The sequence below is a fragment of the Cololabis saira genome, chromosome 1, assembly GCF_033807715.1.
Source record: "Cololabis saira isolate AMF1-May2022 chromosome 1, fColSai1.1, whole genome shotgun sequence".
NCBI classification, from domain to species: domain Eukaryota; kingdom Metazoa; phylum Chordata; class Actinopteri; order Beloniformes; family Belonidae; genus Cololabis; species Cololabis saira.
Window position 1 is genome coordinate 12722517 of NC_084587.1, and position 10021 is coordinate 12732537.

At 46.5% G+C, this 10021-nt stretch overlaps 1 protein-coding gene across 1 annotated transcript; it reads left to right on the forward strand.

Moving 5' to 3' along the window:
* The first annotated feature begins 4535 nt into the window (after nt 1-4535).
* Nucleotides 4536-6102, forward strand: LOC133451052 (E3 ubiquitin-protein ligase TRIM35-like). The gene has a single exon (XM_061729985.1). The coding sequence runs from the start codon at nt 4559-4561 to the stop codon at nt 5951-5953; it is 1395 nt and encodes a 464-aa protein (XP_061585969.1). The 5' UTR covers nt 4536-4558; the 3' UTR covers nt 5954-6102.
* The last annotated feature ends 3919 nt before the right edge of the window (nt 6103-10021 follow it).

The following is a 10021-nucleotide window of genomic DNA, read 5'->3' on the forward strand; positions in this document are numbered from 1 at the left end:
GCGCCGTATCTATTACCTATATTACGGTAATGTAAGGCCGGCCACCATGAGAACGGTAAAAGGAGAAGGGGGCGGGTGAAGCCCCCTTGAGTTGCAGACGTGAATGAGACCATCCACAGACGTTAAAGGGGGAAGGGGGGGGTGTGAAGCACCCGTGGTTTGCGGACGTGATTGAGGGGGAAGGGGGGGTGTATAAAAGGACAGGTATGTGCTTCACCGCGGAACATTGTTGTCTTAACAACCCTGAAGATGGCAAAGCGACACGCTTATGAGGCAGATTTTAAACTGAAGGCGATCAGCTACGCGGAGGAACATGGGAATCGAGCAGCCGCGAGAGAATATAACATCAACGAGTCCATGGTTCGCAAGTGGAGGAAGCTGGAACACGAACTCCGGCAGGTGAAGAAAACGCAGCTGAGCTTCCGCGGACACAAGGCGAGATGGCCGGACTTGGAGGAAAGATTGGAGCGGTGGGTGATCGAGCAAAGAGCGGGTGGAAGGAGCGTTTCAACGGTCACTATCCGACGGAAAGCAGTAGCGCTGGCGGAAGAGATGAAAATTGAACATTTTCATGGAGGTCCGTCCTGGTGTTTTCGGTTCATGAAGCGGTGCCATCTTTCCATCCGGGCCAGGACAACGGTAGCGCAGCAGCGCCTGGCAGATTACATGGAAAAGATGGAGAGCTTCCACTCATTCTGCAGCCGACACATAACCGACAAACACATCCAGCCCAGCCACATCACGAACATGGACGAGGTGCCGCTGACGTTTGACATCCCAATGAACCACACGGTGGAGAGGACGGGAGCCAGCGCGGTCGGGATCTGCACAACGGGGTATGAGAAGTCCTCATTTACTGTTGTGCGTGCCTGCCACGCTGATGGACGAAAACTGCCGCCGATGGTCATTTTTAAAAGAAAAACGTTGCCTAAAGAGATTTTTCCAGCCGGAGTCATAATAAAGGCGAATGAAAAGGGCTGGATGGATGAGGGGATGATGATCGAGTGGCTGAAGCAGGTCTATGTGCGGCGACCCGGTGGTTTTTTCCACACATCCCAATCGCTGCTGGTCTGTGATTCTATGCGCGCCCATCTCACAGACAGTGTAAAAAAACATGAACGCTGTGCTAGCTGTTATTCCGGGAGGTCTGACAAAGGAACTCCAACCGCTGGATGTCGGTGTGAACCGGCCTTTCAAGGTGAGGCTGCAGGCGGCGTGGGAGAGATGGATGACTGAGGGGGAGCACAGCTTCACCAAGAGCGGACGGCAGCGCCGGGCAAGTTATGCAACCGTTTCCACATGGATTGTTGATGCGTGGGCTAATATATCTGCTGGGACTGTTGTTCGGCCTTTTGCAAAAGCCGGCATTTCAGAGGGGCCGCACGACACAGAAAGTGACTCTGAAAGCGAGGAAATTGGGACTGGCGCAGCTGAATTAGCAGAGCTGTTTAATGTGGAAACAGAAGAAGATTTCGAAGGGTTTGATTGATGTGTAAAGTGAAATAAAATACAATCAAACTAAGTTTTGCTCCCGCTCTATTTTCAAATAAGCACACTTGTGTGTGTGTGTTCTGCAGCGCGTGTGTGTTTTGCGGCGCGCATGTGTGTGTTTCGCGGCGCGCATGTGTGCAGCTCCGTGTCTGTAGACTGTGCCTTTTGGGTCGGTGCGCCGTATGTGTGTTTTTAATCCAAAAATGACACACAAAAATGAGGGTGCGCCTTTTCACACGGTGCGCCGAATGGTCGTGAAAATACGGTACTTTTATCCTGAAGCATAAATGCAGTTGATGTTGATGGTGGAAAGTTCCATGAAGTCAATTCCCAACTCCAAACAAGACTTTTAGGGCCAGGATGTCCATTAATGGATACTGAAATTCGGTTTCTTTTGTTGTTATAGTATATATAGTTTTTCAGGTTCTTTTTATGGATTTCCTGCTTCAGCTCTGGTGACATAATAAATGATGTAGGGTACAGACTCTTCAGTGCTCTCTGGCAAGTGAAAAAGTATTCAAGTTCTTTGTAGAACTTGTTTGGAACTCTCTCTATCACCAGCACCACCACCAGCCTTGCACCATCACTGATTCCGCGTTGGTCAAACAGAGACATCATGGTGGAGAAGAAAACCTATAACATGGTTCACGATAGGGGTGGGAAAAAAAATCGATATTTCAATATATTGTTGTGCTCTCTGTTTCAATAAATAATCGATATACTGTCGGCTAATATCGATATTTTATTACAACACACTTAATGGTTTACGCGGTTCTCACCGCACTATTGTTCAAGCTCTGCCACGCCCGCCCCCGCTGCCCTCGTGAGCAAAACAAACATGCCGCCTGAGAAACCAGCTCAGAAAATACAGAACCACAGTTTACTCCGTACAGACAGCGGGCTGAGCAGCACTGTTAATGCTGGAAAACTTGCTGTTTGAGCCGGTGTTTAAACTTCCATGTGCGTTAATGTCCACTCGCACAGACAGCCAGCTGCGTTAAGAAACGGACCCCGCTCCGCTCGCGCTCCATGAGAGGAGAGCGGCTCGTACTGTAATACAAAATTATTCCACAGACGCCGTTAAAGTAAATGATCGTCAGTCTTTTTGTGTTATGACGTTTATGCTTTTCACTCTGTAAGTGATCCTCGCTCGTATCCTTCCGTGTCCAGTCAACCGTGTGCTGGGAAAACTTGCAGATCATTGAATCACCAGTCACGTTACACACGGACACTCTCATACACACTCAGACACACGCCCACCCGTGCAAAACCAGTGTTCAGTGCTTTGGATATTTCAGCTTAAATTTCAAAATGTTATATTAGTTCAATGAAGTTCATATTATTTATATTTATTATAGCTTGTTTGGTTTCTTCTGTTATCGGATACAGTTTGTCATGACATGAGTGAAAAATGCCTGATGCTTCATGGCAATATGTGTGTGTGGTGACAGAATAAATTAAACAGGCTAAAAGGATATTGGAAAAGAAGGGATATTGTTAAGCCTATTTGAGTTATTTATTTCTTAGTTATGTCACAATAATTATATTTGTGAAATTATTATTTAATGTATTTAATTATTACAAAGCAGTGCACTGTCCTGGTTTATATAAAACATGTTATTAATGTTCATGCACTTTAATTTGTCCAGCTGTACAGTGTTTACATTTACAAGCCTAGGAGACAGTGAGGAAATATACAAATGCACTTTCTTGTATGAAGTTTTGGCATTGAATAAATGCATAACTACAGACGTTTTCCCCTTTATAGGTATTTTTTCTTTTTTAGTCCCATATATCGTGATATATCGCTCTTACCGATATATCGATATATCGAATATCGAAAATATCGTGATATTATCGATATCCTGGGCCACATATCGCCAAAGTATCGAATTGGGACATACCCGTATCGTCCCACCCCTAGTTCACGACAGTGGATGACACCAGCTTTGCTAAGGACTGTCCAGCTTCCAAATTCTGAACCCTGACTAACTTTGAATCATGTCAGATACACCCTTTTGTTTCCTCAAGTTTCCCATATTTCCGTTAAGTTGAAGTGGTAGTGGCACAGACTGTGCTTCATCATGTTATAATAAAGCCTACTGTGTTTATTAGTGGACCAAGGTTTAAACATCTAATCTTGTACCTCTAATCATATAAGCTGTCAAAAGTTTAAAATGTAAATCCTCAACTCCAGATACAGCTTATCTGATGGGACCTTGCCACCACAATTCCTGCATGTCACCCCACCCAGTCTCTTCTACACACTGCCACCACTAGGGATGGGAATCAAGAACCGCTTCTTGTTGAGAACCGGTTCACAGTGTTTCAATTCCTTGGAATCGTTTGCCTTTTTTGCAAACGATTCCCTTATCGATTCCAGTGAGCGTGAATGACGTCACCACACACATTGCGTAGTTACACAACGTGCACATTCGTGCCCAGCAGGAAAACATCTGGACAAAGCGGCATAAACGCTTGAAAGTTTGGTTACATTTTACCAAAAACATTTTACCAGGGCGACAATACTTGCAATGTGGACATTTCAACAAAGGGAGGAAACTGGTGTTTTCCTCCACAACCCGCGGAGTCGGCCGGCGTGAGGCAGGAAGAGCCGCGCGCTCGGCCACGAGGACGAGCGGACACGGGAGCGCGCCTGGACACAGCTGCAGCATCAGATCATTTCCAGGAAGGATATAAGGGTCAGAACTGCCGACGAACCCTTGTGAGTTCGTTGTTATTACTCGTGTGCTTGGTCGTGGTTTTTCTGGAAGTCTTTGATTACAATTGTGGATTTTTGTTGAGGAATTTTTTTCCTGTAATTTGTTACACTGAGTTTCCTTCTCCCCTGCCATTTAAGGAGGCAGACGACGCCCTCAGATATCAGAAATACTCTCGCTGCCAAACAACGTAGCAGAAGTCAGAACGCTGCGACCGCTGGGATCTCTGGGATATTGGCGTTGTCACACTCACCCTTCTTCAGCCTCCTCAGCCTCGTCTGAAGAAGCTGCAGCTCAGAAGTGAAAGTAACTGACAGTCTGAACCGTCAGCATCGCCCAGAGAGAACATGGCCTCCAGCACGGAGGAAGACCTCTCGTGTCCCGTTTGCCAGGACATTTTCAAAGACCCGGTCGTCCTGTCGTGCAGCCACAGCTTCTGCCGGGCCTGCATCCAGTCGTGGTGGGCGGAGAAGGAAACACGACCGTGTCCGTGCTGCCAGAGGAAGTCATCGAGGACCGAGCCTCCTCGCAACCTGGCGCTGAAGAACCTGTGCGAGGCCTTTCTGCAGGACGGGGAGCGGCGGGCGGCAGCAGGGCCCGAGCACATGTGCAGCCTGCACGGCGAGAAGCTCAAGATCTTCTGTCTGGACCACCAGGAGCTGGTCTGCTTGGTCTGCCGGGACTCCAGGACTCACAGAGACCACCGGTTCAGACCCATCAATGAGGTGGCCCAGGATCTCTGCCAGGAGCTGCAGAGAGACCTGACACCCCTACGGGAGAAGCTAACGCTCTTCCAGCAGGTGACGGGGGACTGCATCTCCACGGCAGACTTCCTCCAAGTCCAGGCCCGGGACACCGAGAAGGAGATCCGGCAGAAGTTTCAGAAGCTTCACCAGTTCCTGGAAGAAGAAGAGAAGGCCAGGGTGGAGGCGCTGAGGGAGGAGGAGGAGCAGAAGAGTCGGCTGGTGAAGGAGAAGGTGGAGGCTCTGACCCGGGACATGGACGCTCTTTCAGACACGATCAGAGCGACGGAGACGGAGCTGAGAGCCGGAGACGTCTCGCTGCTGCTCAACCACAAGGTGGCGACCGGGAGGGTCAGGCAGGGCCCTGTTCTGCAGGAGCCGGAGCCGGTTCCAGGGGCTTTGATTGATGTGGCCAAACATCTGGGCAACCTGACCTTCAACGTCTGGAAGAAGATGAATGACATGGTGGGCTACAGTCACATGATCCTGGATCCAAACACCGCCGACCCAGAGCTCGTCGTGTCGGACGACCTGCTGAGCGTCACATTTGGGGGGTCACGACCCGGAGAGGGCCCGGTTCCCCCGGAAAGGATCAGGTTCCCCCGCACCGTCCGGGGCTCCGAGGGGGTGAAGTCAGGGAATCACAGGTGGGCCGTGGGTGTTGGAGGCAACGCCGACTGGGAGCTGGGAATGCTGGAAGCCGATGGTGGCGACCCAGCAAAGCAGCAGCGGTGGAGGATTTCACTCAAGGACGGTAGACTCACGGCGTTGGCTGGATCGGGCTCGGAGAAACACCTGCAGGCAGGGGTGCCCCGGAGGATCATGGTTTATCTGGACTTCGGAGAGGGGAAGCTGTCCTTCATGGATCTTGACACAAACACAGTCGTGCACACCTTCACGCACACATTCACGGGCGTGATGTTTCCTTACGTGTACACCCGGAGCTCAGACCCACTGAGGATCCTGCCAGCCAAGGTCGCCGTCGAGATACCGATTTAGGCAAGTCGGGACATCGTGGTGGTTCCAACATCGTGGCGGGACCAGACCCTGAACCCCGAGACGAGTCAACATCCCCTGGAAGGTCGTATCATCGTCCGCTTCGTTTGCATTTGACGTTTTTGTCGGGCTTGTGGAATTGTGGGCTCTGACCAGGACTCCTTCAGCTCCAGCGTGTCTCAGCGTTAGGGATGGGAATCCAGAACCGGTTCTTGTTGAGATTCCGGTTCCCAGTGTTTCAATTCCTTGGAATCGTTTGCCTTTTTTTGCAAATGATTCCCTTCCAGTGGGCGCGAATGACGTCACCACGCACGTTACGTAGTTACGCTACGTGCGCATTCGCGTCCAGCAGGAAAACATCTGGACAAAGTGGCATAAACGCTTGAAAATTTTGTAACATTTTACCAAAAAGGATGACAACAGGGTGACAATACTTGCAAATATGGACATTTCAACAAAGGGAGGAAACTGTTAGGGCTCGGCCGGCTAGTGTTTTCCTCCACAACCCGCGGAGTCGGCCGGCATGTGGCAGGAAGAGCCGCGCGCTCGGCCACGAGGACGAGCCGGCCGCTCGGCCACGAGGACGAGCCGGCCGCTCGGCCACGAGGACGAGCCGGCCGCTCGGCCACGAGGACGAGCCGGCCGCTCGGCCACGAGGACGAGACGCACTCCAGCTCGTCAGCTCATCTATGGAGAAGTTAAAGAGCATCTACCGCTAACTTCTACTTTCATCAAGGCAGGAATAGAATCAGGCCAGAATTGATGAATGTCACCAGCAGTGACTACGTTTATTGTGTTGAACATGTTACTGGACATTCTGGTGTTGTATTTAGTTAATTTCTACAGAAGAATATTTTATTATGATTATTTTATATTAAATACATATTTTATATTACCAATAATTTTCTGGGGACCCCCTGGCACCATGGAGGAGCCCTAGGCTGGTGCGTCTTAACACCTCACTTGTAGTTTTTTGTTCAAAGTATAAAAATATAAAAATAAGTTGATGCTAAGATCGACCTGTTTGTTCTCCTTTTTTGAGAATGAAAATCGATAAGAGAATTGATAAAGAATTGAATCGCTAAGCAGAATCGAAAATGGAATCGGAATCGGAAAAATCTTATCAATTCCCATCCCTAGTCATCACTGCATTACGGAACAAGTAGTGTTAGGTTTTATACTCTTAATTTCTTATTTCTTTATTTTTTACCAGGCTGCTTCCTGCCTGGTAGCAAGTGCTTTGTGTCCCAGGAGTAGACTCCTAAAATGTGTTGCTGTTGGCTTCATATTTCACAAGGTTCTGCATCCTCAGCTTCTGTGTGCCTTTTGAAAGAATTATAAGAGCTTTTTAAATTTCAGTTTTGCTGACTGTTGCATGGATACAGGAACCATAAGTCTGAGTTAAGTAAATGGTTTGTGCTTAATTGCTTTAACAACCTGCATGTTCATTAACTTTTGAACCACTTTTTAAATACAATCATAAATGTATTTCTTAAATTTGTTATAATATGCTTGATACGTTAATGGATTTTGTACTCATTATAAAACTTATTTCGTACATACTTTCCTCATTTGTTCATTATGTAAAAGATTTCAATAACAAAACAAATATTTCTCAATAAAGCTAATTATTGAATTGTTTGTTATATATTATAACAAGCTGACTTGGAAATCTGACATTGTTGGTCATTGCTCATTACCGTATTTTACGCACTATAAGGCGCACTCAAAAACCTTTAATTTTCTCAAAAACCGGCAGTGCGCCTTATATAGGATCATTACGTTAATTTCTGTTACTGTAGTCTGTGTTGCCGAAGTACAGTAACAGCGCTAAAACCAATGGTAATGGTGGTTTTACAGGAATTGTCAGATGTTCAAGACAACAGCAGCAACGCGGACTCACATAATGGTGACTGTGACGAGACGGAGCAGGGACCATTGGATGCTGCACTCGCCCAGCTGTTTTATTCCGACACAGAAGAAAAAGATTTCGAGGGATTCGGGGATGAACTGGAAAAGTTCCCCTCCGCGTTTGTTTTGGCAGTGAACGAAGCATTCAGAAAGCTGGTTTTTCTTTTGTTAATAAAGTTTGATTTACGGTACTTTTCTTCTTGTTTTTTTTTGTTGCATTTCCTGTAACATTTTGTAGCATTTGCTGTAGCGCAGCTCCATCAGGTAGATACCTAACTCAACCCCAGTATCTTACCATATATTCTTTATAAGATGCCTTATAATGCGGTGCGCCTTATATATGAAGAGATTATTAAATTAGGCTATTTATTGAAGGTGCGCCTTATGGTGCGGAAAATATGGTAATAGTTTTTAAAGGAAAGAGCAAACCTCATAAAGGAGGGGATGGTAACGTGTGGAGAGTAAAGAGGACACTCTTAAGGAAGCGTTCACTGTTGCAGAATGTCCTTCTCACCCCAGTGAATCATTGACTTCTGGTACAGGAGTGCTAACCCTGCCCTTTCTCAATCCCATCTCCCAACACTAACACGCACCACTGACACATGTCATATTTCGGTCACAGGGGAGGACAGAATCGAAGAGGAAGCAGAGGCATGGAGCCGGTGATAAACTGGGACAGCTTTACATGGGAATCCCTGCTTTACAGCAGGGTCATCACACAGTAAACCCCTCTGGAGTGAAACTTTGGTGAGAGCATGCAGACAGCTGCATGCAAAGCTGTCCTATATGAGGAAACAGGACCACTGTTACAGGAATAACTGTTGAAGTTAAAATAGTGTTATCATTCTGAAATGGAATAATATGAAGTTATTAAAGTCCTGTTGTTGCATTTATTATAATTTAAAACAGGCGAGACAATTTAATTTAGAACACCAAATAAGATCAAGTCTGCATCATATAGATTAAAAAAGCTATTTAGGGCCCGAGCACTTACAGTGCGAAGGCCCTATTGTATCTGTAGGAATTTTCCTTCTTTCTTCTTTTTCCGTCGAAATGAGGGCCTTTTTGCCCCCCTAAACATGCCCCAAAAGTCACAAAATTTTGCATGCAAGCCAGGCCTGGGGAAAAATTTGATATTTAATGGTTTGCATTAATGGGCGTGGCAAAATGGCTCAACAGCGCCCCCTAGAAAACTTCGTGCCTCAAGCCCCACAATACGGTTTGACGTACATGCACGAAAATCGGTACACACCTGTATCATGTTGCAACTTAAAGATAAGTCTCTTGGCGCCATGGCGGAAACCGAACAGGAAGTCGGCCATTTTCAATTAATCATGTAATTTTGGCGCAATTTATGTCATTCCTTCGGCAGTTACCTTATTTGGTGCAAATTAGCCCCCGCCCCTTGTAACAACTCATAATGTAATAACGGCTCATAATGTAATAACGGCTCATAATGTAATAATCGGCTCATAATGTAATAAAATCATGAGTGCATAACGTAATAACGGCTTTGCGCATAATGTAATAACTTATTACATTATGAGCCTTACTGGCACTGCTCATAATGTAATAATAGCTCATATTGTGAGAAATGTGTTGCATTATCATCATTTTTACCTTAGCCATTCCTGCAGGGGTGGAAGGAAATGCTTTCACCTCTGTGTGAGCCTGTCTGTCTGTCAGCAGGATCACACAATTTCTGCAACATGTGGTGGCGCATTGGCCGACTTAGATGCCATATAACTCCGCCCCCAATACGCGGCGGGCCACATTAACAGGAAAAGAAGACTTATTGTTTAACGCATCATCCCCTATAGGTCAAGTCCATGGTATAAACGTCACAATATAGCACACACTGACAACAAGAATGGACTTATGGGCAGAAGTATGTGTTTGACTATGATTTGTACATAGGTAGCGCTACAGTAACCAACTCAAAAGCCGGCAGGACAAGAGGGTGGATTAGGGAAGAAGGAGGGGGACTGTAGTTCATGTAGTTTAAAAGAGCATTTTATTTGTTGACTATTGCTACAATAAATGCAGGACACAATAGCTTCTACAATAAAAACACATTTAAGATAGGTCTTTTCAAATAAGTAAGTGAACACTATTTCCTTCCATACAATCTGATGAGCTAAGTCATAATTATGACATAAA

What these genes read in the sequence shown, in the direction of transcription:
- LOC133451052 (XM_061729985.1), top strand. Translation starts at nt 4,559, where the DNA reads ATGGCCTCCAGCACGGAGGAAGACCTCTCGTGTCCCGTTTGCCAGGAC.